The sequence below is a fragment of the Mirounga leonina genome, unplaced genomic scaffold (assembly GCF_011800145.1).
Source record: "Mirounga leonina isolate KUSES-001 unplaced genomic scaffold, KU_Mleo_1.0 Mir_418, whole genome shotgun sequence".
Lineage (NCBI taxonomy): Eukaryota > Metazoa > Chordata > Mammalia > Carnivora > Phocidae > Mirounga > Mirounga leonina.
The window spans coordinates 21,503,721-21,530,786 of record NW_023270739.1 but is presented as its reverse complement, the minus strand read 5'-3'; the positions used below and the strand labels follow the sequence as shown (position 1 = coordinate 21,530,786).

At 43.8% G+C, this 27,066-nt stretch overlaps 1 protein-coding gene and 1 long non-coding RNA gene across 13 annotated transcripts in view; one reads left to right on the top strand and one right to left on the bottom strand.

The window, feature by feature from the left end:
• Positions 1-366: 366 nt before the first annotated feature.
• On the bottom strand, positions 367-26,152 carry HAL (histidine ammonia-lyase). Of its 7 annotated transcripts, none has more exons than XM_034987800.1 (20): positions 25,582-26,116; positions 24,919-24,979; positions 24,785-24,812; positions 24,380-24,454; positions 24,218-24,290; positions 24,044-24,110; positions 23,706-23,743; positions 22,965-23,090; positions 19,381-19,520; positions 17,566-17,613; positions 16,561-16,708; positions 15,705-15,800; positions 15,558-15,616; positions 14,585-14,665; positions 11,948-12,013; positions 11,705-11,870; positions 9,150-9,284; positions 5,190-5,298; positions 5,021-5,090; positions 368-1,982 (listed from the first exon to the last, which is right to left on the bottom strand). In XM_034987800.1, exons 1-20 carry the CDS (start codon positions 25,826-25,828, stop codon positions 1,842-1,844), a joined length of 1,974 nt encoding a protein of 657 aa, XP_034843691.1. In that variant the 5' UTR covers positions 25,829-26,116; the 3' UTR covers positions 368-1,841. The 7 variants fall into 7 exon arrangements, 6 of the variants coding, with proteins under 6 accessions (XP_034843696.1, XP_034843691.1, XP_034843693.1 ...); XM_034987802.1 differs by lacking the exon at positions 25,582-26,116 and adding an exon at positions 25,294-25,378; XM_034987801.1 differs by lacking the exon at positions 25,582-26,116 and adding an exon at positions 25,294-25,378 and having other exon boundaries at positions 24,785-24,979.
• LOC117998865 overlaps positions 24,921-27,066 on the top strand; it is a 29,634-nt gene continuing 27,488 nt past the window's right edge. For 2 of the 6 annotated variants that reach the window (XR_004676108.1, XR_004676106.1), the window contains exon 1: positions 26,326-26,516. This is a non-coding gene — a long non-coding RNA (uncharacterized LOC117998865). Of the gene's footprint in view, positions 25,046-25,521; positions 25,761-26,079; positions 26,517-27,066 lie in introns of those variants that run through there. The other 4 variants (XR_004676109.1, XR_004676110.1, XR_004676107.1 and 1 more) reach the window with 4 other exon arrangements.

Here is a 27,066-nt window from a genome sequence, read left to right as displayed (position 1 = left end):
GGAGAGCGGAATCAACCACATTTTCTTTTTTTTTTTTTTAAGTTTTTTTTTTTAATTTTTTTAAAGATTTTATTTATTTATTCATGAGAGAGAGAGGCAGAGGGAGGAGCAGGCTCCCAAGGAGCAGGGAGCCCGATGCGGGGCTTGATCCCAGGACCCTGAGATCATGACCTGAGCCGAAGGCAGACGCTCAACCATCTGAGCCACCCAGGCGCCCTCAACCACACTTTCTAACGACACGCGGCGATGTGCTAATATTCACTGACCAAACCTTTCAGAAACCTGATTAACTGCAGCCCGAATAGGCTTTCCCTGAAGAGGCGCTCAACTCTGTTATAAAAATCTAAGACCAGTGTGACGACGTAAGACAACTGAGACGTGGTTTATTCCACGTTTACCTTGACATTCTCTTGGAGGCATGTGATAATCCGTTTGTCAGAGAGCTGTCTCGAAGACTCAATCAGAAAGTGCCCCAGAAGACCGCAGAGGCCCGTGGGGATCCAGTCCTCCCCAGACTGCTGGGAAGAGCCGCCACCAGACCGCTGGGTTTACTGGCTCGACTGGGCTTCGTGGCTAAGCACGAAGAAACCTCATTCGTGCCTGTTGACATTTTAGCAAAGGACAGCGTCCCCAGAAGGGCTTTCGGTAGACAGGCTCCTCGGCCCACTTTCGGTCACCGAGTCTCTGTAGGCAGCGGTTTTCACTTCGGTCTCCACCTTTTCCTGGGGACGGGGTGCCAGCTAAGGAGTGAAACCCTACTGTGAAATACACCGTTGGACCCATTTCAGGCTGGAAGTGGGTCAGCAAGCTGGCAAGTGTGTCTGTTCTTTCCTCGGGCTACCGTAGATGTATTAGAGCCGTGGCCCAGGCTCCCGCCCTTGGAGTGCCTTGCACGCCCTTGCACATGTAGGTGCGAAGTCACAGTTAGCCTTGGGAAGCCAAGAGCTCCTCCAACCCGTCTTTCATCCAGATGATCCCAGACGGCCCTTTGCCTTCTTTTTTGAGGAAAAAACAGATTGGGTAACACATCCCAGGGCCCCATCGACCTTTGTCAATAATTCCTCCTTTTAAGGATTACCATTACAGAGAAGGGGGTGGTTACCTTTGAACATAAGATTCCTTATCTGTGGGACAGGAGGCTTCTTAATGCAGGGTTGTTAAAGGACTGTGAATAAAGTACTAACACATAGTAAGAAGGTAATAATACTAACCTCTAACTCCAGCTTAAGCATCTGAGATTTTTTTTTTTTTTTTGAGATGTATAGTGATATTTGATAAATATCAGTAAGGGCCACTCCAGTAGCAAAACTCCTTTATACAAAACCTCGTTGGACCTATTGACTATACTATGATGCAATTAATAGAAGAAAGAGAAGCTTCAGGACAAATTATGACTTCAGAAGTTGTTGATCAAAGCCTTGTAAGGAACATTCATCATATCGTGGTATAATTCAAACAGCCACAGTTATCTAGTGGAGAGCTTTTCAAACCATAAAAAAAAAAGAGATTCACAAAAGTCTAATGTTTTTGGAAAAGAATATCATCAATCTGTTTCAAATTCAGATAATGTTAAATGGCCTGTGGCCTGTTGATACTGTTAAGGAAGAAAGAAAACTCCTATAATCTGAAAACAGCTTCTGTGTCTCAAACCAGGTCAACAAGAACACAGTGCTAGAGTGAGCAAATTCAATGCTGTCACCAGCCTAAGCAAAGGAGGTTTTAGCAGAACTGAACAATATAATGGATTGATCTACTTAAGAAAGTCCTCAGGCCTCTTCTTCAGCATGATATTGCTTGCTGTTCAACCAAGGACCTGAGCTGCTAATCTATGACAAAGCCCATTAAAGATCCTCGGACTCTGGAATTTTGATGGATTTCTTATGTAGAAATTCCAGTGAAAAGGCTGTTGGAGAAACAGGTCTGGATTCTGGAATATGTTCCATTCTGTATTTTTCAATATATGGTGCAGCGACCTCCCAAACCTGAGAAGGATAAAACAGAGTCAGAATGTTGATGACATTGTTCTCACATGCCAGTAAGCATCAGCGTTATCCGATCAAAACGTCTAGGGCGGAGTAGGCACGTAGCAGCTGTTTGCTTGCTTTCATTATGAGCCATTTGACACACGATCTGTGTCCATTAGTCTTTGGTTGCATTAGCAGCTTTTAAAATACAAAGTCCAAAGCCTTTCTAAAGTTACCCGGGAGGTTTTCAGCTGCTTACTCTTCGGAAGCAAAACAAGCCAACACACAAATAAAACCTGGACAATTCAGTGTGGACGGAATTAAGGAAAGTTGCTCAAAGGTATGAATGTGCGTTTTCTAGAACAAGCTTTGAATAGGGCAGTGGATTTCCTCGTTTGCTGGGTCTCCATGGCGCATGTGCTCTACTCCTTACACTCTTTTTAAAAATTTTTTTATTTACTTATTCTTGAGAGAGAGCGAGCGAGAAAGAGAGAGCGCGCACATGCACGAGCTGGGGGAGGGGCAGAGGAAGAAGCAGACTCTGCTGAGCAGGAAGCCTGATGCGGGACTCGATCCCGGGACCCCGGGATCATGACCTGAGCCGAAGGCAGACGTGTGACCGGCTGAGCCACCCAGGTGCTCTATTTCCTCGCACTCTTACTGCTCCCGGTGTGACCTGTGGGCCAGCGGCATCAGCCTCCCCTGGAACCAGACCCCCAGGAGATTCATATGCACGAGACGGTTTGAGAAGCAGAGCTTCAGACCCTTGTTTGCTCTGTAGCTCCACCCACAGCCTATTCTCTTTCAGGCATCGAGTCTTCTCAGGTTCAGGTCCTGGTTTTGATTGACAGCTGCTTTTTATCAGCTTGCTGCTAACAACCAAGGAGCATTTCCTATCCTTTTGTATTACCTTAGAAAGTGTATCCTTGCAAAGGCTAACTTCCTCGAAAAGAGCCCTGCGCCTCCATGGTCGTTGCCGCTTTATTTACGAACAGCCAGACGCGAAAGCCCCTGAGTGTCCACTGACGGATGTAGAGTAGTGCTCCAGCCCGTCTTAAGCGTTAACCTGAGTCGAGGTAACACACTTGGCTTGCTTGCTGACCTAAGGCCCTTGATTGTAACAGCATTAACTGACTTTCTTTGAGATTTGCAGACCTCTGGCCTTGGGGAATGAAGGACCAGAACTTTCCCAGGCCCCAGAGGCCGGCAAGTCTGTTGGAAGCCGCCTTGGCTTTCTGATAAGCCCAGCAATCTTTATCCAAATGTTTTTCTTTTTTAAGGCCACACACATAAATGATTTTCCTTTCCCTTTGCACATGTGTAGCTCTTGCCCTCCTTTGCAGAAAGAACAGAACACTCTTGTGCCACCTCTGGGTACCAAGGAACCAGACCTCCTTGCTCAACTGACCCCCACCCTGGGCACCAAAAAACTAGAACTTCTTGGACAACCGCCAAGGACCAAGATAACTCTGTAGCTGACATCATCAAGTCTGCACGTCGGCAAGAAATGTCACAGACAGCTGTACTCCCTTAGCTGATTAAGCCCTTTAAATATCTCTGTGCCTGGCAGAAACCGGGAGTGGGCTCTGGGACAAGAGCCCACCTTCTCCCCAGGTGGCCGACCTCCTGAATAGAGCTCATATTCCTTTCCCACCAAAACTCATCTCTTGAATATTGGTCTTTCAAGGGATTGGCAGCCGAATTTGGGTTTCAGTAACAGATGAACGGATAAAGACAATGTGTGTATTATTCAATCATAAAGAAGAAGGAACTCTTGGCATTTGTGACAACCTGAATGCTGTGAGGGCAGTATGCTAAGTGAAATGAGTCAGAAAGACAGAGACTGTGCGATCTGTATGGTATGTGGAATCTAAATAGCAGCAGCAACAACAACAAACGAACTCAGAGACACAGAGAACAGACTGACGGCTGCCGGAGGTGGGGGGCAGAGGGTGAGCGATACGGGTACACGGGGTCCAAAGGCATAAACCTCCAGTTTTAAAATAAACAAGTCCTGGGGATAGAATATGCAACAGGGGGACTAGAGTTAATAAGACTGTATTGCATATTTGGAAGTTACTAAGAGAGTAGATCTTAAAAGTTCTCATCACAAGGAGAAAGAAATTATAACTATGTACAGATGTTAACTAGACTTAGTGTGGTGATCGTTTTGCAAAATACACAGATATCAAATCATTCTGTTGTACTCCTGAAACAAATATAATGTTATATGTCAGGTATATTTTAATTAATAAAAAAGGCTAACCCCTCACACACCTCTCTACCAGCACCAAAGTTGGCACATGAGGGGCTTCCCCTCAATGGGTGTAGGGCACAACTTAGGAATGACTGGTGTGAAGATCAAAGGGAAAAATTTTTCCCCAAGAGCAGAGCAATGGTTCCAAGGGAAATCAGGAAATTCTAGAGAACATGATACCCACAAATTACAACAAAAGGTCAAAGAACTTTAAAAAATATATTTAAAAAATGAGTCCGCCTATGAGGCATCTGACTCTGTTGGATAAATCTATAGTCAATGAAGCCAGAGGAAATAAGCAGTAAAGAGAACCCGTATCTCACCCAGGGTGATGGGGTAGGACAAAGCACAGCGCTAGACAGACCCACAGACCTTTGAAGTAAAACCCTGGGGCTTTGTTTTGTCTTCAGGTCTGTTTAGTCATTGGGCCGGTTGGAGGGGGTGGCGATAGCATCACGGAAAGAGAACATGCTTTTGAACGAAAGAGAATATTGTTGGTGAAGGGGATCCATTAGCCTGTCATCGCATTTTCTCCTCATGAATACCTGTCCCACACTCCATTTAAAGTCATTTCAGTTTCTAATCGCTAGATAGTCAATCTTCAGATGCAACATGGGACACTTAAGAGTTTATCAAATAGCGTTTTAGTTGCCTTGGAAGTTGCTTAAGTTCCTTTTTGTTCACGTCCAAGGAACAGACAGGAAACAAGAGAGTAAGACAATATTTCTTCAGTCCCCACTCCCACTTGGCTTTCCCATAATGACACAAAACTAAGAAGTAAGCCAAGTGGCCAACTTACCTTCTGCTCTACAAGCAGCCTGTGAGCAGCCTCAATGTCTGGAGCCATGAAGCGATCTTTTATCCAGGGCCTACCGAGAAAGCACATCAAACTATCAGCCAAACATGAACTGCTGCCAGGGTTCACAGTTCTGAAATGATGTCACATCCAGGGACCTGTTGGACTTTACCTTACAACAGAGCGCACCAGGTCATAGACCTTCTCCAGAGGAGTGGTTGTTCTCAGGGGGCGTAGAAACTCTATGCCCTGGCAGGCTGCAAGAAGCTCGATGGCCAGCACTACGAGAAAGGTGGAGGGTACAGCTGTTTGAAGCTGATTTCATGCTGCGGGGATGTCACTCACATGGAAGTTGACAGCCAACTCTAGCCAACTCAGAGGTGGCCGGTTCTCTGTCTATTGGTAAAATGAAGCTGCCTTGGTATTTGGTTACCATTTAAAATTTGCTTTTCTACCCCCTTGGCTGTATCTTTAATGTTGAGAAGGGCAGTGCTATCCAGGTAAATGTCTTAGTTCTCTCCTTCTTCCTTCGTTTGATCAAGATGGATGGCATCTGTGTCCTATTTCTACCTTTGTGTAAATGTCCATTTGTTTTTAGTCTTGCTGTTTCCCTTTGGCCTGAAATACCTGGCACATAGACTTTCATCAAAGGACTGAGGAGTCAGTGAATGAGCAACTCTTCTGTTGAGCTGGATAATTCTATAATGTTCCTTTCAAGCCTTCAAACTCAGAGGCTCCCAAGCCCACTAAAACTGAAATTGTAGAAATGGGTATCTTGCCAGCTTTAGGTTTCTTGATAAAACAGTCTTTACATGTTTTTTCCTCCCTAGTTAAGAACTCTTATTAAATGTACCATACCTTGCTATCAACCTTGAATACTGAAATCTAAATTTCTGTACATTTGGATTCCATTATTTGCCAAGAAAATAATTTAGAAGCTTCAAGTTGATCAAACCATTTACGTGGTCAACTGAAATGGAGTATTAAAAACATTTGACTTCTTAAAACTTATGAAGCACACTCCAAACTCTGGTGAGTACAGACAGGTCACCATGGGAGGGGATGAAGTAATGGAATCCATTTTGGACCTGGAAGAAACTTCACATCTTCTAGTGCAGTCCCCTCACTTTATGCATAAGGAATTGGAAACTTCAAGAAGTTGAGCTGGGGTGTACTGGGAAGACATCTGAGATGAAATCTGCACAGCTACCAAGGTGGAGTGAAAAAGTGAACTGCGTGAAGGCCTAGGGGAACAGTGTTACAGGCAGAGGGGCCAGCAAGGACACAGGGGCTGAGGTAGGGATGTGTCCTTGGCGGGTACAAGAATAACACCACGGTTCTAGTGTAGGGAATGGAATGGAGAGAGGTGTCAGTAAGAGCCAGAAGCCAGATCACGCATGATCCTTGTAGGCTACAGGAAGGGGGCTGGATTTTGTTTTGAGCAGAAGTAAGTAATTGGCATATTTTCAGCAGGAACATGATGTGATCAAAATTACATTTTAAGAACCTCACCCTAGTTATCATATATGGTGACTGTAGAAGAACAGTAGTGAAAACAAGGAGACCAGTCAAAAGGCGATGACGGAGCCTTGATTTGGAGTCTTTTGATGGTAAGGTTGATTTGCTGATGAATTGGATAGAAGATCTGAGAACTGACAAGTGTGACTCCTTAAGCTTTTGGCCAGAGCAACATGTTCAATGGGGACATTAGGAACACACCTTGGTAGGCAGATAATAATAACAAGTGTCGGTGAGGATGTGGAAAAATCAGAACTCTCAAACACTGCTGATAAGCATGTAACATGGTAGAGCCACTTTGGAAAACAGTCTGGCAGTTCCTCAAAAAGATGAACATAAATTACCATATGACCCAGCAATTCCACTTTAGAGAAATGAAAATATACATCTGCACAAAAACTTGTACACAGATGTCCACAGCAGCAGTGTTCATATTAGCCAAAAAGTGGACAAAACCCAAACATTCCTCGCCTGATGAACGGATAAACAAAATGTGGTATAGCCATACAACGGAGTATTATTTGGCCATAAAAAAGGAATGAAATTCTGACACATGCTACAACATGGATGAACCTTGAACACATTATGCTGACTGGAAGAAGCCAGTTACAAAAGACCATATATTGTATGACATTTATACGAAATGTCCAGAATAGGCAAATCCACAGAAAGCGAAAGTACATCCATGGGTGCCTAAGCCTGGGGGCAGGGTGGGGTAGGGAGAATGGGAGAATGATAGGTCAAGGGTGCAAGGTTTCTTTTGGGGATAAAAATGTTCTAAGATTGATTTGTGGTAGTGATTGCACAACTCTGTGAATATACTAATAACAACTGAAGTGTACAATTTAAATGGGTGATTGTGTGGTATGTAAATTATATCTCAATAAGAGCACTTAACTCTCCCACATGTACCTTAAAATACCTTAGTCCTTGCTTATCTGCTGTTTCGCCTTCTGCTATTTTGGTTGCTCACAATCAACCATGGTCTGGAAGCAGGTGAGCCTTCTGATGATTCATCATTTTCCTCTTTCTGACAAATCATCAGAAAGTCAAGAGTAGCCTAACGTTACCTCACAACACCTGCATCATTCTCCTCACTTCATCTTACCCCGTAAGCATTCTGTCGTCCCACATCGTCACAAGAAGGGTGAGTAAAGTACAGTAAGGTATTTTGAGAGAGTTCACGTTCACCTAACATATTTCAATATATTGTTATAATTGTTCTATTTGATTAGTTATTCTTGTTACTCTCTTACTGCGCCTGATTTATAAATCAAACTTTATCATGGTATGTATGTATAGGAAAAAACATGGTATATAAAGGGCTTGGTACTACCCGTGGTATCAGGCATCCACTGGGGGTCTTGGAACATCCTCCCAGCCCCCATAAGGGGGGGGGGCATTACTGTAGTGATATTCTTTTGTCATCCGACGGCTTCGGATACAGCTGCAAAAACTTAGTAGCTTAGATAACAATGCTTAAAGGAAGGCAGTTCGTCTTTAAAAAAACAAACAAGCAGTAATCAAGAAGGCAGGGAGAGGCTGGCCTAATACAGCTCCACCCTAGAAACCATCTACTGAAAGATATGGATCTGAATCTTGTTAAGTCTTCTACAACAACCGGGAAATGCAGGGGACAGAGATAACATGCAGAGAGCAAGTTAAGAATAACACCACGAGGAGGCTAAAAGGTAAATCCAGAATGCCAGTCTCTAACAGAAGACTGACCTGTCTTTTTAACTAGTCAATGGCATGAAGAAAAAAGAGGGAGAGGGAACTGTTCTAGATGAAAAGAAGCTTGAAACTTTGACCACCAAATTTAAAATGTGGGCCTTGAATCCAGATTTGAGCAAACCCACTCTACAGGCATTGAGATAATTGCGAAATTTTGATTATGTATTCAACGGTGATGCCAAGACTTACTGTTGATTTTTGTTTGATATGATAATGGCATCATGGTGGATAAAAAAAAGCATTCATATTTAAGGGAAAAAAATAATGTCATGGGATTTGCATGAAAATAAGAAAAGTCAAGGAAAAAAATGAAGTAGGGGCGCCTGGGTGGCTCAGTCGAAGTGTCTGCCTTCGGCTCAGGTCATGATCCCGGGGTCCTGGGATCGAGCCCCGCATCGGGCTCCCTGCTCAGCGGGAAGCCTGCTTCTCCCTCTCCCACTCCTCCTGCTTGTGTTCCTGCTCTCGCTATCTCTCTCTCTGAAATAAGTAAAATCTTTAAAAAAAAAATGAAGCAAATGTGCTGTTGAGTCAGAGTACAGGAGGGTTCATGGTACTAATCGCTCCACTTTTGAATATGTTTTCAATTGTTTAAAAAATTAAGTAAACCAGTGAACCTGCTTAGACAGCAGGTGTGGTTCTTAATTTTCAGCGAGCTTCAGAATCACCGGGAAGACTTGTTAAACTCAGATGGTTCTGCTCGCTTCTCTAGAGTTTCTGATTTAGCAGGTCTGGGGCCGGGCCTAAGAATCTGCCCTTCTAACAAGTTCCCAGGTGATGCCGATGCTGCTGGTAGGGATCCTCCGGCAGGGATCCTATGTTGAGGATCGCAGATGTAGTCGTTTATCAGTGAGGCTCGCCGTCCCAGACTGGCTGGGTTTACCTTGTTCCACGTGCTCGATGACCCGAAGGGCCTTCCTTGCTGCCCATCCTCCCATGGAGACATGGTCCTCCGTGGCAGCGCTGGTGGAGAGAGAGTCCACAGACGAGGGGTGGCACAGAGCCTTGTTCTCAGAAACTGCAAGAGGCCAGTGCAAGGTAAGTATGCTGCTATTAGGAAAAATTGCCACGTTGGCTTCCGAATGTGCTTGGCAGCATGGAGCATCCTCTCCAGGAGCTCTTGGTTGTTATCGAAGCACCAGATGGTCCAAAATTATTTGGGGAAAAGGAAACAGGTTGGGTTTATATCAAATTGAAAAGGAGGGAATAGTGAGTTCTGAGGTAAGACCAGATAGGAACCCTATTACAAAGCCTAGTTGAAAACACTGGAAGCGTTTAGCGTGCTGGGGAGAATAGGGAAAAAAAGACGTGATGGGCTTTTCCAAGTACTAGAGAACAATGGACTGACTGTGCCACCAGGGGAGGCATCAGAATTCAGGGTGGTTATTTGGGGATGGAGACTGGGCCCACAGGTCTTGACCAAGGAGATTTCACAGCTCAGAATGTCCAGGGATGACAGAGGGCTCCATGACCGCCAGACATATCTTGGGGAGGTGGGGGAAATTCTAGAGATGGCCTAGATCAAACTTTATTGTGCATATGACTCACTCCATCTTGTCAATATGCAAATGTCGAGTTTCGAGTGGGGCCCGAGATTCTGCTGTTCTAACAAACTCTCAGTGGATGGCTGGATTCTTGGCTCGAGGACGACACATTAAGTATGGAGGACCTAGATTCCAGAGCTCCTCCCTGGCTCCAGAAGCCACGGAGAGAGTTTTCTCCCTTACATTTTTGCTCCCGAGAGTGGCTGGGTGAGGCTTCAGTTGTTCTCTATCCTATAAAGGTTCCTGAGATAATCTAGCGATGCAGACCAGGTGGTCGGCTCGTCCTGGTCCTCCCAGAACTTTCCAGGTTTCAAGCACTGCAAGTCCCAGGTCCTGGGACCCTAAACCTGCTTATATGGATACGCAGTCTGTGGTTCGTTCAGAAAGAGAAGTTCAGAAAGAGAAGTTACGTGTCCCCGAAAACGAAAACTACCCATTTCATTATAATGAAAGCAAGTTGAACAACTTCAATAGGCAGTTTTAGGGAAAGCCAAACACATTCAAATGAAGCTTTCCGAAGTCCCTAATGTTTTCTAGATTAGTTACCACTACCTCCCTATGTTAGTGTGAGAAGTCGCTACCCTTTAAAGGAGTATTTTAATAAGGAGGTAAGTGAGCAATTAGAAGTTACTGGGAAGAGGACACAATGAATTCAGGGACTCCTTTGGGTTGTGTTGAGTTTCATGTGAGGCTTCGGTGAGGAAGGGGTTAGGAGTAATATTAATAGCAACTAATATTTATTTAGTGCTTACAATATGGCCAGGCACAGTTCTAAGGCTTTATATGCATTAATTCATTTAATCCTCAAATCAGTCCCATTAGGTAAATTTATCAGCCCCATTTAATAGAGGAGTAAGCTGAGAGTAAGAGGATTAAGAAACTTGCTCCATATCACACTCCTGATCAATGGCAGAGTTGGAATTTGGACCTAGAGTCTATGTTCTTAATTAAGCACATGCTCTCCTGCCTCTTGGGTAGGTTTGCCTAAAAAAATACAGAATGCTCAGTTAGCTTTGAATTTCAGATAAAAACAATCTTTTAGTACAAGTATGTCCCAAATAATTCATATTTAATTAGGCATCCTGCATTTCTATTTGTTAAATTTGGCAACCATATTTTAGGATTAAGTATGGATTAAAATGAGATCCACATTAATTGAAGTGAGAGCACAGATTTGAGAACAAAAATGCCTGGGTTTGAATTCAATTCTACTTACTGGCTGTCCAGTGTTGGGTAAGTCACTTAACTTCTCAGATCATCGGTGCAATGGAAGCAATCTTAGTACACGCCTCATGGTGGTGTTGTGACCATCAAGTGAGCAAATATAAACGAAGCCCTTAGCACGTCCTTTGCACCGGACCCTGTTCTGATGTGTTAACTCACAGTTTTGAGTCAGAAATCAGCTACACTGAAGCTCAGTTTTCATGGAGGGCATCTTCTTTTAAGCATTTTTGCACATTGTAATCACATGTTCACGTTCTTAGTGGTTGGTATATCTAATAGAATGTACCCAAAGCTGAATCATTCAGGTCAGTTCAAGTTTTGCCAGTAATTGTAGATATCTTTGTCTTTTTCCTTCTGATAGTCTTCAAATTGAGATTAGGGAAAAAGCTACAAAGATGAAGTTCCTGTGTGATATCAAATTGCTTCCTACAGAGAAATTGTGGAAACCTCATCATTTACAAACTTATTAGGGTGTTATCATGTCTAGCTTTGTTTAGATTTCATTTAGTTTTTTTCTAAAGAGACTTCCCTTCTGCATTTCTATCAAGACCGGCAGGATGCAAATGAAGTAGGCAAAAAGATTGCATTCAAGGACAAAACGTGACTTTCAGATGAAATGGACAGCCTTGTGTTCTGGGGAACGGGCAGTATTCTTGGGCGGTATTCTTACCAAGCGCCGCGGCAGTGCAATGAGCAATCATGAACCCAGAGTTCAGACCACCTTCAGCCACCAGGAAGGGAGGCAGCTCGCTGAGAGAGGGGTTACAGAGCCTTTCAATTCTTCTTTCACTAATTGAAGCAAGTTCATGGACTCCAATGGCCAAATAGTCTAGGGCCTAGAAAGAGTATCTCAATTCAGTTGGCTTAAATTGGAGTATGCTTTCAGGGTCAGGAACAATTCTAAAAAGCTTACTTTGGCTGGGTATTCACCATGGAAGTTTCCTCCAGAAACAGTCTCTCCCCTGCTGGCAAAAACCATCTTGCAAAACAGGTTAAGGCTAATTTTTAACACGTGTAGCCCTTGTACAAATACGGGAGGAGGGAAGGAGAGTCTACAAATTGTTGACATAAAGGGACACAAAAACGGAAACAACAAAACAAATACCCAAAACCTTAAAGATGAATCATGTACACCTAATTGGGGGCCAAGGAAACATGGAACATGAAATTTTTTTTTCCTGAAATTAGAGTTTCTCAAACACCGTAACTATCATAGTCTAATGGTTAGTTAGTACTTTCCCTCAAAAAGTTTGTATCTGAAACTAAGAACAGAGACCAGGACACCAGTTCTATTTCTTCAGGGGGCAATGTGAGCTTGTGCTTGGTAGAAGAATTTGCTGAATGGGAGACTCTGCTGATGAGCAACCACCAAATTGTCTGGAACAATCAGTTCTGGGAAGATTTTCAAGCTCTCGACTCCGTGATCCTGCAGCTGCATCCATAGCAAATGGCAGCCAGTAGGCTGTTGCAAACCCACCTAAGTAGGAGCATATTAATGCCCTCAAGGATCATTCCATTCTTTCATGCACTTCACTTAGAACAACAGGCACCCAGACAAAGGCAGTAACAGACCCTTCTTAGAGATTCCAGAGAGCTGATTTATACCTACTGGACTAAAGAATATTTATTATTTATCAGCTAGGAACTCACTCTGTGTGAGAAAGGTTCTGACTTCCAAAGAGCTGGAGATGCATGTATTACATTAACGTCACCAAGTTGGGAGTTACCCTTTTCGGTACATATAACCATGAGCCTATTCGGCCCAGCACTGGCTCTTCTCCACTAACCCACCCCCAATCGCAGGCCCTAGTTTTCTCTCCATTCTCTGAATCCTTATAACAAGTAATCTCTGTACCTACTTAGAACTTAAGCATGTTCAATTCTCCAGTTGTTCCAAATTTGTTTGTTGGCTATCAGATTCTGGTAATTAGAATTTAGCTTCCGTAACATTTAGCAACTGCGTAATAGGCACTTTCTATCTACAATGGAAAAATTGAGAAGAATATTCTTTCAACTAACACCAGTATTGCAGGAGAACTCCCAAATATTACCTTATTGGAAATTCATCAATAATTAATCTTTAATTGAGAAAGGAAAGTACTTTTGGCTGAAATTTTTGCTGGGGCAAGTGGTGGGAGAAGAATTTAGTGAGGAATTATCCTTCTCCCATATCCACTAATTTAATGGATTTTTATTTTATATATATACTCTTTGTTTTTACTATATAAGATACCCTTTCAAGTCTAAATTATGGGGGCACCTGGGTGGCTCAGTTGGTTAAGCGCCTACCTTCAGCTCAGGTTGTGATCTCAGGGTGCTGGGATCAAGTCCTGTATCCCGCTCGCCGCTCAGTGGGGAGTCTGCTTCTCCCTCTCCCTCGGCCCCTCCCTCCTGCTCATGCTCTCTCACTCTCTCACACCCTCAGTCTCTCTCTCAAATAAAAAAAAAAGTCTAAATTATGTAAGTGTAGGATGGATATCTCTCCTCTACAAGAACTGATAGATGAGACAAGACTTACATAGACTTCATGAAAGCGCTACTCCATTGTGGGGTGGCGGGGGAGAGGGGTGGAGTGGTGTTGAGGTGAGTGAGTTGAGAATTACTTAGTGTGGGTCTGACTTAACTGTAAAATAACCTGACAGTGAGGACATAAAACATACATCCTGAAGTAAGCTTGTCAGAGAAACCACACTGGATAAATCTTACACAGCTGCTGTGAAACCTGTCTGCTAACCTCAGCTAGGAATGGCTTCCAGGGTTGTTAACTCAGCACTTTCTCCGGTGTTAAGAACTGAGGCAGATGTGGGATAGGAAAAATATATTCCTAAGGGCTTGGATGGTCTTCAAAGGCAGTATTGAGTATCTCTGTGAAGACTTTGCCAGTGTGACTCGTGACTGATCACATCGACATCTGTAGGGAACTATACCATCAAAGAACATTCCAAAGCAGAAATAAGATGGCTCTGCGATACCCACACCATGAAGGAAAGAAGGGCTCCATCTTTGAGAAATGGAAGCATTCTTACTATTCTTTGTAAAATTTGGAAACACTGACTGAAACACCATGTCAAAAATAAAAACTTGGGACGAGGAAAGCCATAACTCTTTGAGCAATACTTTGGTAAGTGTTAACAAGTTGCCTTCTGTTTAATGTGTCACTAGAACCAAGAAGGCTTGCATCAATGCCAACCTGCCCGGGGTCCCCACGGTCACACTTGTGACCTATGTCTTCATCCTCTATCAGCAATCTCAGCAGCAAACGTCTTCATGAACCCTGTCAGCCAATGCTGGAAATATGTCCTTTAGCCTTTAATGGGTCCATTTGGAAAGCACAACATGTTAGACTCTGAAGTGAAATTAGGTGCACAGACTGCCTCTGTCACTTACCAGCTCTGATCTAGAGAAAGTCACTTAACCTCTGAACCTTAGGTACTTAGTCGATGAAATGGAGTGACAGAACAGAGATGCTACACAGGATGATCACTCCAGCAGATCTAAAATTACCAGCTGGAATTCTACAATTACAGTTTAGTAAGCAGTCAAAAGATACAGGATTATCTGTTGCACTATTAAGTTCTGTGGTAATGATATTCTTCACAAACGCTATCGTGTCATTCACCACACCATGGACCTACAATACAAGATTAAATGAGTGAGTACATTGAAAACACTGAGTCTGATATTCATATTAGAATAGCAAGGAAGCAAGTTTTAAAACTGGAATTTGGTTGTGCCATAGGGCTTATTTAGCAATTCTTTCCCATAAATGTTTTCGATCAACTAGCTAGAATGGAACTTGCTGAGTCAAAGGAAATGAGGGTGTTTACTCTAGGGAGGATTCTTGATGATTACACTCTAGACTAGAATCTGGCACAAAATGAAATATTGTTTCATTCTTGAGAAGTACATTAATCTCTCATCCAACTAATTGCCACACCCAAACGAGCTGTAACCTCTGCAATGCTAAATGACTCATGCCAACTCCTGTCTGCTGCATCTATTTTATCCAGAGTTAAGCCTCACAGATTTATTTGTGATGGTTTATGTCTGCTTATTAAATGCAGATAAGGTACAACAATGATGTGCACTTGAATTATGATTTGCCTTTCCTGTGACCATCTCTGTCAGGCTGGTTCTTGTGGAATCTAAAAGAGGGAACCAGTAAAATTCCACTAACTGATTAGGATGATGTGATTACTAAGAATTTTTTAAAAGCTACAGCAGTAAACCAACACAGCAAGTTGTCTCTTGTGCTTCTGTACAAGAGAATTGAGCAAAGCAATTCAAAAAGAAACAAACAGCTTATCATGGAGAATAGAAACTCTACAATGACAGGACAAATGGAAGTATGATATGCATAATTTTTAAAAGAGGCAGTAAAGACATTTGGATTATAATTGACCATTACATGACTTTTAATTTTTTTATTTTTATTATTATTTTTACGTGACTGTTTAACACTTTCCTCTTTTTCTATTTCCGCCCTGAATTGGAAAATAAAAAGATTTTTCTCATCCGTTTACCTGTGGACAGCAGCGCAAGGTGTATGCATCCTGAACACGATCACAGAACCTGTGACTTTCTGTGCAAGGGGATGGCAAGGGACACGTGATCAATTTTTCCACAAAACACAACACCAAATGAGCTCACTCACATAAACATGCCCAGACCTGCTATTTCAGATGGGTGGTGATCTGAGTCCAAGAGTGACCGAAACCGAAAAGCAACTTCAATTTGCCCACGGTGAGGGCGGACTGCGTGAATGTCTAGAATTGATGAACGAGAAGAAGTCTGAGCAATTCTCATATCAGAATGAACTACCACTGATGGTTCAGGATCATCCACGGTGCTGACACAAGCCCTCAGAAGTCCCAGAGGTTCTTACCAGCGCTCGCAGTTAGAAACTGACTCCAAAAGCAAGATTGTCCTCATCAGCCGCGTTTTTTCTACTTTAAATATCCAAGTGCAAACTCTGTGTTGAGCCCACTGGGAATTCAACTCAAGACCCTGGGTCTACCCTGAAAAGATTTAGGCTCACATAATGGAAGGGAGCTCCACAGTGGCCAATTTTTGACAGTTTTCAATCATTTTTAGACAGCTTTTCTGTCCCACTACATATAATGGTAGGGAGTCTTCAAATTCACCACTTTCCACGTAAGCTACGACTTCTATAGTTTTTCCCTCCCAATTTTCTAATGGGGACCAACTTTAATCCCACTCTAGGTCTAAAACCCTGTGAGCAGATTCCTAAGACAGTTCACAGTTGGGTGGGAGTCAGACCTGGGTGATCCAGAATTCTGGGTGAACTCTAGAGTCAGCATCTGTCCGTAAAATGTGGTCATTTCAAGATCAAGTGTGGCATCACTTAGAGGGAGCTGTAGCAATATTGTGTATTCCAGAGGCATTTGGGTATTTCCTTCTTCCCCTACCGTCCACCCCACCACTCTCATGTCTAAAGACCTGGACCAGTCCACCCAACCAGCTCTGGCTGACTCAATAGCAAGCCGGTGGAAGAGCCGTGCTGACCAGTATCGAAGGCTTTGGTGGTGCCCTTCAGCACCTCAAGGGTCAAGGCCGCCACGATGTCTGCCTGCCGCGAAATAGCACTCGCTCGCTCCACGGCCTCACAGCCCAGGGAGGTGATCATCTGTGTCCCGTTGATGAGCGCCAGGCCCTTTGGGAAGGAAGAGGTAAGTCCTTTGCTGTATTTATTGTAATCCATGTACAAGCTGATTTCATATCTTTTGCTTCCATAAGAGAAGAGTTAACCAGGCAGCTGAATGATGTTTATGTTTCCTTTTTTTTTTTTTTTTTAAGATTTTATTTATTTATTTGAGAGAGAGAGAATGAGAGACAGAGAGCAGGAGAGGGAGGAGGGTCAGAGGGAGAAGCAGACTCCCTGCCGAGCAGGGAGCCCGATGCGGGACTCGATCCTGGGACTCCAGGATCATGACCTGAGCCGAAGGCAGTCGCTTAACCAACTGAACCACCCAGGCGCCGGATGTTTATGTTTTCTAAAGTGCAGGGCAGGAATGCTCAGTAAGCATTGGAAGATTAAGTGCCATCCTGTGTGAAATGGTTAGTATAAACCTGGCAAGTGAAACACCTGTTACGTATCCCCATTCTCAAGGCAGCAATGAACCTCCAGGATAGACTGCATATAAAATCTTTAGCTCCTAATTATGCTGCTTTTCTTTAACTGGTCAACATTGTGGACAACACAGCTTAAGACCTTTCTGGTCCAAGACTTGTTTGAGAGCACCCTGAGGGATTTTGACCTACAGCATCTGTTAGGGATCCTTAGAGATCCCGATTTGAAGTTTAAGTTCTTGGGTAAGAGAACCCATAAGCCTCTGTGGCATGAAGAATCTTTTGAATGCTCGTGGAGGAGTCCTTTCTTCAGTGACAAACTTTTAACAAACATGAAAACCACGTTTATTTTAAGAAACCAGAGAGACAGATATTAGGACTGAAAGTAGTCTATAAATAAAGACTTGTAAGAATGAGTAAATTTTCCTCGAATCTCTTTACCTCTTTCGGTTTCAAAACAACTGGTTTTAATCCATGAGCTTCCAGGACCTGCAGAATGATTAAAAAGATAAAAATGGGTACCCAGTGAAATACCAACCTATTTCTGATTTCATAAGGCATCGATAAAATATCCTTAAGCCTAAAGATCTGTCTCATAAAAGGTTGGACCTACGTGAATTGATTCTGTTCACCTACTCTGGTCTATGCTCTAGTTCTGTTCTTTAGTCTGAAAGCAGACTTCTATTTCACATAATTTTTATACTTAAATCAGGGGCTTAGTGTCTACAGAAGTAACCCTGAATTTTGGTTTCTAGGTGCTTTGTATTCAGCTTCCACCTTAGTGGCTCCCTTTTCTCCTGCTGCTTCCTGAGCACATATGAGCACTTATACTGTGCTGAGGCTGAGTTCCTGACTGTCCTCAATTCTCTGCCTCCAGAGCTTGACCTAAAAAGTCCTCCACCCTCATCCTACTTATCTAAACACTGACAGAAATAAAAGAAGTCAAACAGTCACTATGCTAAAAACCCTCTAGGGAGGAAGGAAGACAGAGTCAATACCATTCACTTTGTCCACATCACAAGTTTACTGGAGTACTTGCTACACACCAGACTCTTCTGGGTGTTGGCCTGGGGCTGGCCTAGGAAAACTGAGACAGACTAGCTCAGGGGCAATTACAGAGAAAGAGGATGTTAAGTGCTCCAGGACGTAGGAAGTGCATGGGGTTTGCTGGAAAATGAGCACGTAAGGTGCTAGGAGAGCACAAAGGAGGGGCTAAAGACATTTGGAGGGTAGGGAAAAGAACCAGAGGAGCAGAGGGGGAAGTTTCTCTGAGGACTTCTCAGAAGGAGGAGCAGGAGTGAGTGGGGAAGAGAAGAATGAGCATGTGCTGGTCCCTCTGTCCCTGACACAGCACATTCCAGCTGTAAGGAACCTCCAGTTCCTGTAGAACCCAAGGGGGAGGGATTCGACCAACAAGACTCTTATAAACCACACTAAGTTTAGACTTAATTCTAAGGACAATGGGAAGCATTACAGGCTTTAGCCAGGACAGGCTGGAATTTGCTGTGTGAAGGGGGCTGGGCAAACACTGTACACAGAGAAATAAAGATCAGGCCATAGGGAACAAAGGTGATCTGGAACCTATATCCCCCTAAGGATGATCTGTTCCCTTAACTTCTTCCTCCCCCTTGGTCCTCTGCCCTTTCACTGAGGGACCTCTCAGCAATTGACCTGAGATAACACTTCAAATAATTCTTTGGGCTGCTCTGATGGAATCTGGATATGGATGAGGAAAACATTAAAGCTTTATCAAAAACAAGCCCTTCTGCTTTGCCATTGGGGTAGGAGCTTGGGGGGAAATGGAACCAGCCCTCCAGAGGCCATATAGTAAGTGCTAGGATCCACGGCTCTGCACCGTGAGACCAGCAACTCAATAAATTCACAACAGTGTGTGACCTGGAGAGGCACTGGAAGAGCCTCTGTGTTGTACAACTCCTGAAATTCCCAGCAGTGTGTGACCTTCTGGATAGGTACTAGGAGAGTTTTAGTTGCAGAATAAATTGCTGGGATTAACAACCGGCCACTGTACCTTTTCACCAAGGTGACCACCAAGTCCAGAAGCCTGACGGTAAAGTATGGGAGCTAAGAGCCTTACCCAGTTTGACTTGTAAGCTTCGGTTTTCATCTATAAAACGGGGACGGCAGCGGCTCCCTCACGGGGCTGCCGCAAGGATTCGGTGCCATAAAGCAAGCATGTGCAGCCGGCATCCAGCCTGGGGAAACTTCTGCACACGCAAGTTGTTATTAAAGTCTTACGTATTTCGCATCAGCCCAGCCACTCTTTGGAGACCACATCTTCCCTTCTCCAATTAACCCAAGAGCAAGATGAGAGAGCGGGGCAAGGTCCCCACTGGCGCCAACGGTTCCTTTCTCTGGAACATAGGGCAGGCAGGAGGCTGGGAGAGAAGGAGGCACCCGTTACTTCTGGCTACCCTCCTTTTGCCAGTGAGACCAACCTCCCCCAGCAGGAGCTAATATCATTCTATGGCACAAATACCTGGGAAAGACAACTTCTCAAGCACAGCTAATGCTTAAGGGACCTGGCTGAGCTGTTATAAAAGACAGAGGGGAATAAGGTGGGGGGGGGGGCAGGAAGGGGTACCCTCCCAGTAGCAAAAAGCCATCTCTTGTGAGCCCCTTGAAGTTTAGACTGTAAAGACCTGTACTGTGAAAACTAGAAAACACTGATGAAAGAAATTGAAGCTAACACAAAAAATTGGTATATTTTGTGCTCATGGAGTGGAAGAACTAATATTGTTAAAATGTCCATACTACTCAAAGCCATCTACAGGTTCAGTGCAATCCCTATCGCAATACCAATGGCATGTTTCACAAAACTAAAACAAAGAATCCTAAAATGTGTATGGAACCACAAAAAATCCCAAATGGTCAAAGCAACCTTGAGAAAAAAGAACCAAGCTGAAGGTATCACAATCTCAGAATTCAAAATACACCACAAAGGTGCAGTGATCAAAACAGTATGATACTAACATAGAAACAGACACACAGATCAATAGAACAGAATAGACAGCCCAGAGATAAATCTATGCCTATATGGTCAATAAATCTATGACAAAGGAGGTAAGAATATACAACAGGGAAGACAGTCTTGCAATAAACGAGGCTGGGAAAAGTAGACCACTTTCTCACACCATACACAAAAATTACCTCAAAATGGACTAAGGACCTAAATGTGAGACCTGAAACCATAAAACTCCTAGAAGAAAACATAGGCAGTAATTACTGATATTGGCCTTAGCAACATTTTTCCAGATATGGATCCTCAGGCAACGGAAACAAAAGCAAAAATAAAGTATTGGCACTATACCAAAATAAAATGTTTTACACAACGAAGGAAATCATCAACAAAATGAAAAGACAACTTACTGAATGGGAGAAGATGTTTGCAAATGATATGTCCGATAAGGGGTCAATATCCAAAATATATAAAGAACTTCTAGAACTCAACACCAGAAAAACCAAATAATCCAATTAAAAAATGGGCGGAGGACCTGAATAGACATTTTTTTAAAGAAGACGTACAGATGGCCAACAGACACATAAAAAGATGCTCAGCATCACTCATCATCAGGGAAATGCATATCAAAACCACAATGAGATATCACCTTACACCTGGCAGAATGGCTAAAATAAAAAGCTCAAGAAAAAACAAGTGTTGGTGAGGAAGTGGAGAAAAGGGAACCCTTGTGCACTGTCGGTGGGAATGCAAATTAGTGCAGCCACTGTGGAAAACAGTATGGAATCTCAAAAGATTAAAAATAGAGATAGCATATGATCCAGTAATTCCACTACTGGATCCAAAGAAAATGAAAACACTAATTTGGAAAGATATATGCCACCCCTATGTTTACTGTAGCATTATTTACAAGAGCCTAGATAGGAAAGCAACCCAAGCATCCACTGATAGATGAATGGATAAGGAATAGGTGGTGTCTATACACACACACACACACACACACACACTGAAATATTACTCAGCTATAACAAACAATGAGATCTTTCCATTTGTGACAACATTAATGGACCTAGTGGGTATTATACTAAATAAAATAAGTCAGACAGAGATAAATACCAGGTGATTTCATTTATATGAGGAATCTAAAACAAAACAAAACAAAAAGACAGGAACAGACTCATAGAGAATAAGTTGATGGTTGACAGAGGTGGGGGCACTGGGCAAAATGGGTGAAGGGGATTGGGAGGAGTCCAGGCTTCCATTTATGGAATGAGTAAGTCATGAGGATGAAAGGTACATCATAGGAAATATTTTTCTTTAAAGTTTAGACTCTGTCCTAAGGACAATGGAAAGCATTACAGATTTTAGCCAGGACAAACTCAGATTTGCTGTGTGAAGGTTGTTGGGGGAACGCTATACATAGAAAAAATCCAGATCAGGCTGTATGGAAGAAAGGTGATTTGAAACCCATATCCCCATAAGGATTATCTATTCCTTTAACTTTTTACTCCTCCTTGGTCCTCTACCCCTTTGCATTTACTATGCATGTTCTAATCAGACCTAGAAATTTTTAGAAATTGTAATAATGTATCTTAAAGATCAGGAACTAGCTGTTGTTCATTATAGCCTTGTTCCTTAAAACAAGTTAGAAATGATCTAAATATGGAATTAAGAGACTTCCATTTGGTCAAAGAGTGTGTGTAGCCATTAAAAGCTATTTGGGGGGGAAAAAAAAGCTTGGAGAATGTTTGGAAACATGTAAATATTTACATCAGAAAAATAATATAAAATGTTCTAGAAGGATAAGGCACACCAAAGTATTCACAGGGGTTCTCTGAGGAGGTAATTATAGGCAACATAGTCTCTTTTTCTTTTTTTGCCCAGATTCCTAGGCACCTAGCCTGCTACCTCACCACCACTTATAAACAGACATGTACTGTTTTGGAGGAAATTCTCAGTTACCAAAAAAAAAAAAAGTCCTCTATTTTTTAAAGTAAACTCAGACTCCTAATAGCAGTGCGTTTTCCAACTGCTAAATAATGTCGGTAGGATAAAGCAGTGCCATCCATAGGCCAGCTTCCAGATCATAGTTCACCCTAGGAATTCTCAGAACTCTGGGCACCCAGAGGTGCCCTATATACCTATATACCTTCACCCCAAAGAGTTTCCTGAGCCTGCACTGATCTATACTGTTCATCCTTATCTGTGAGAAGGGGTAGTGGCCTCTCAAGCATTTCAAATCTTATCTCCATGTTGGACTTTTTCTGTCCTAAGAAGTAAGCTCCGAAGAGCTGAACTGCATTGTATCCTGGCACAAGATGGCTTCCTGGTCCAGAAGCAAATCTTTGATCTCTTTACACTTCTGTTCTATCTTTGCAAGAAGTTAAATTTCGGTGATTTAAGTCTGGTTATCCCACCATCTGGGGAGCGTTAAGATTTCAGATTCCTAGGCACTAACCAGAACTACTGAAATGGTCTTTGGGATGGACATCCAGGAATCGTTGTGTTTCCCAGATGATTTGATGCAACCTCTCTAACCACATCTGGGCATCACTGAATTAAAGGTTCTCTCCAGCTTTGAGCTCAGGGACAGACTTAAGGGGTTTGTTCCAGACTTAAAGATGCCAAATACTAAGTGAAGGGTGATGCAGAATGAGTTGAAGGTATACAGGAGTAAACATCTCTGTCCCCACCCTCACCCCCTTAGCTATCTTCCTCTTCTCCAAGCCCATTTCCATTCATCTCCATTATTTTATGTCGTCTTGTCTCTGCTAGTTCCTCACTATGCCATCAACGAACCAAATCTACCTGTGGTACATGCCCAGCCTCAATGGAGGGTCAGCCTGGGGACCCATGGCATTACCATTAAATACTTCGATAACTTGCTTGAGGGTCTCCAGGGAAATGCCACTGTATCCTTTGGCTAAGACATTGATCCTTAAAGCCAAGAGCATCCGACATCTCTCAGGGATTAGTGGTTTCCCAACACCTGCAAAACGGAATTGATGTTTTTCTCTCAGAAAATCAAAGTCTTTTCTACCTCCATCTCCTAAATCTTTCTCCAGTTCCGTCCAGTATCCTACCACCTTTCTCTTCTTGACTCAGATATTTGGACTGCTCTCCTTCTTGATTGCCCCGCTTCTTAAAGTCCCATCTTCTAGAAAAATGGGAAACCCAAGTTTTGCCTTTTCAGTTCTCTTTCCTAGAATGCTTCAGTGAGCCCCACCTTCCCCAAGACCCTTAGAATAGCACCCAGCCTGGATTCTTGACAGACTTTCCCATCTCACCTCATCCTGATGAACACATTCCCTAAGTTCACATTCACTTCACTTCGTTCCCTGAATGCACCATTATGTTGGCATGGCAATATACATGCTCCTGCCCCAATCCCATCCCTCTACTTGGCCCATTCCTTTTCTGAGATTCAGCTGAAAGGTGGTCTTGTTTGATTTCTGTTTTCCTCTCCCACCTGAGCCAGAACTGGTACTAGTTTTTAGAATGCACTAGCTATTTATGGCTGTTACAGGATACCTCACACTGTGCTGTACTTTATTCACCAAATCAAACAAGATCTAGAAGTCATTTAATGTTTGAAATGATTTACCTGAAGAATGTGAACGTACTAAGTTGACCTGGAGCTCTCTGGAAGAGAAAGGGAAAATCTCTCTTAGATACCTCACAGTGAAAGTTTCCCCTCAGCTGGGGAAATGAAGGGGAGAACAGGTGAATCTTTGGTGGGACAGAATAAGGCAATGTGACGCAATGGAAGAAACCAGCAAGCCTGTGTTTTCAATGCCAACTCATATGCAAGTGAACAGGAGATTTATCCTCCTCATTTGGAAACTGGGGCAAATGTTAATTATTTCTCTTGTTGAAAGAAATCTCAAAGATGGGGGCAGGTGGCATGTGAATGTGTGCTGAGGAGGGGGGAATCAGACTTACTCTAGCTTACTGACAGGAATTACAGTTCTGGCAAATTTCCCAAAACCTGTAGTTATACCATAAACAACTAGAACAAAACAAAACAAAACAAAACAATAACAGACATGGTACCATTAGATGCAGGCCACTTTTTAAAAGTCACTAAAAAGAACTGTATGACATAGAAAAGGATACCAGTTTTTTCTTTCACGATGCTATCTATGACTTCCCTGGATTTTTGCACCTTCTTTTCGGCAGCTGGGGTGAGCTAGGAAAACAGTCAAAGCTGAGCCCGTTGAAGACTCCCATATGCAGTGAAAAAGATCAGAGGACATCCTTTCCCACCCTCCCCTGTACCTTTATTTTGTAGCGTCCTTTCCCCAAGTTGACCAGATCCTCTGTGGTCAGAGTTTCCCCATCTAAGGCAATGTACTGCACAAAAGAAGGGGACCCCGGTGAGCTTGAGCAGCTTAGCTGCTCCACCAAGAGCGTAGGGAAGCCTCAAGCAGAACTGAATTTGGACACTCAAGAGATTTTATCCCTGCTCTGAAACATAAATGTGCTAGTGAAAAAGCTTGCTCAAGAGGAGGCGGAGTAAAGAAAGCTAGAAATGAGCATAATGCCTTTTCCTAACTCCATAGAGCAGGATAAAGCCCTGTGCTAACTGATACATGTTCGCTCATAAATTCTGCTGGCCCTACCCCTCCTGAAACGAGGGGAACTTAATTTTCTTTACAAAAAGAGTGTTGGCTTGAAGCTTACCTTTTCAGGCTCCCGGTATTTGCTGTATCTGAAGCCAGGTAAAGGAAAACCCTGGGTAGTGTGAGAAAGCCCCAGCCCAGTCCCTGGCAGGAGTAGCCCCCAGAGCAAACCATCCGGCCTGCAGGAAAAGATACAGGTAAACTCCTTCTGGTTGTGATGGAATGAAGTCGGGAGACATGGCATCGCCCTCTATAACTGAAACGAGAATACCAGAGAGGCTCCTTTACGGATCACAACGGAGAGCCACATTCGGCGTTGCTGGTAAGCCGAGAAAGGGCTCTTCCACTGCCTCTGGCTTCCATAGAAATGGCTGCTTTAAGACGACCTCAGGGGCTTTCGAGTGCTCTTAGCATCTTTGTGAAGGAGGAGGGCAAAAGGCAGAGACACAGGTGTCAGGTGTGGGCAGGGGTTTAAACGGAAGTTCAAGATCTAACCCCCTCCCTGACCCCCACCCCCACCCCAGCTTTATTTTGTTTTCAGTCCGAACCCCTTAGGTCTATTCCACTGGCCTCCAGTCCGCTGAGGTGCTTTTGAAGGGAAGAAGGATCTTCAAAATGATGCTGGAACGGCAAAGGGATTCAGACAGGCAGTCTTGGGTTCGAATGTAGCCTTTGCAGCTTACTAGGTGTACGATTCTAGGAAGTCAGCTCGTTTCTGGGTCCGTGGCCTTGCTGTAACGGGGGATGGGAAGCCTCCCCTCTCCCAGGTGCGTGCTCACTCACAGCCAGCCCCACCTTCCCCAGGATGGCCGGACCGCCGAGCCTCCTTCCTGGCCATGCGTGGACTCGGCCACTCACCCACTTCCACGAACTCGTTGTCCTCCAGGGCCACCTCCAGCGGGTCTTCGTGGTCCAGCAGGCCCAGGCCCTTGCACCGGCGCATGAGGAAGCGCACGTCATCCACCGAGTCGAAGCCCCCGTTGTCTGGCTTATTCTTGATGTACCTCCTGATGGCCTCGCGGCCCAGCCAGCCGATGGTGAGCTGTGCGTCCCGGCAGGGCACGGCCAGCCATTCTCCGCGCACGTGCACCGTGTACCTGGGCATGGCTCCGCGTCCTGAGGGGGCCCCTACACTGGCTTTTTGTTTGTGGCGGCCGCCAGGCGGGGAGAGTTTTATCTGGGAGTTACTACTGAGGTGTGGTCGGTAGGGATGAACTTCCAAAACACGCCCCCTCTCTTGCCTTTACTCATCCACACCTTGGACAAATATTTATTGAGGGCCACACGGTGTCCCTTTGGGTTTTCACAGCTGAGCTTGGGGCAGGAGAGGGGGATGCAGGCAGGCCGCGTGGTGAAGCCCCACAGGCCTGGCTTCTCCTGTGCTGGGGGTCCCAGTGCTTGCTGTCACTTGCTGGGGCCTCTTAGGGTCCCTGATTTCTCTCTCCCCTGGCTTCTGTGTTCTCCTCCACTGAGGGCAGCTTATAAACACCATGTTCCTGTTTTTATCTGGAATTACTCAACTATAAAATGCACCTTCTGGTTCACTGTGACACCAGGGAGTGTGGTAATCTTCATTTTTTTGTTTATTCCACAAACATGTGTTGAGCAACTATTCCCTGCCACCACTAAGGTTTTCTAAAGCTGTCCCTCCACAAGGGAGACTGCAAAAGTCAGAGATCATTCTCACAAGGAAAGGTCACCATCTGGATGGATGAGCTGTTGTGGCTTGATGGTTAACAGCTCAGACAGCCGTGGTTGGGACTCCAGCTCCACCATTCATTAGCTTTGAGCAAGTAAGTTATTAATTAGCCTCTGTTTTTTCTTCAAAAGGGAAGAGGCAAACTGCCTCACTGCTGTATTTGCAGTATCTACTTGGGATCCAATCCTGGCTCTGCCATTTACGAGCTATGTGACCTCTGGGCAAGTTATTTGACTTCTTGGGGTCTCAGTTTCTTCATCTCTAAGCTGGAGATAATGATAGCGCCTATTTCAAAGGGCTTTAGGGAGGATTAAGTGAGTTCGTAATATGTAAAGCACATGGTGCATTGGGAATGTTCCAGAAGTGTTTGTGATTACTATTATTTGCACTCGAATGCTCTGTATACCTATATTGCTTTCTAAATTTCTTTCATCTTGGTACATGGATATCCCTAATCCAGTTAAGCATCTTCAACACGGTTAACTGCTCCCTGCACCCAATTCATTACCAGTAGATTAAGGAACTCTGAAAAGCATGAAAAAGGAATCAAAGAAATGTGGGCACTGTTGTAATAAGCAGCACTTTAGTAATAAGCCAGCTTCTAGAGTTTGATTATTGCAACAGAAAGAGCTTGACATGTGTTT

What these genes read in the sequence shown, in the direction of transcription:
- HAL (XM_034987800.1), bottom strand. Translation starts at nt 25,828, where the DNA reads ATGCCCAGGTACACGGTGCACGTGCGCGGAGAATGGCTGGCCGTGCCC. An exon ending in AGTACGTTCACATTCTTCAG is followed by an intron (nt 23,091 to 23,705) that starts GTAAATCATTTC and finishes TCCGTTTTGCAG; the next exon opens with GTGTTGGGAAACCACTAATC. An exon ending in CCACCCATCTGAAATAGCAG is followed by an intron (nt 15,617 to 15,704) that starts GTCTGGGCATGT and finishes CCCCTTGCACAG; the next exon opens with AAAGTCACAGGTTCTGTGAT.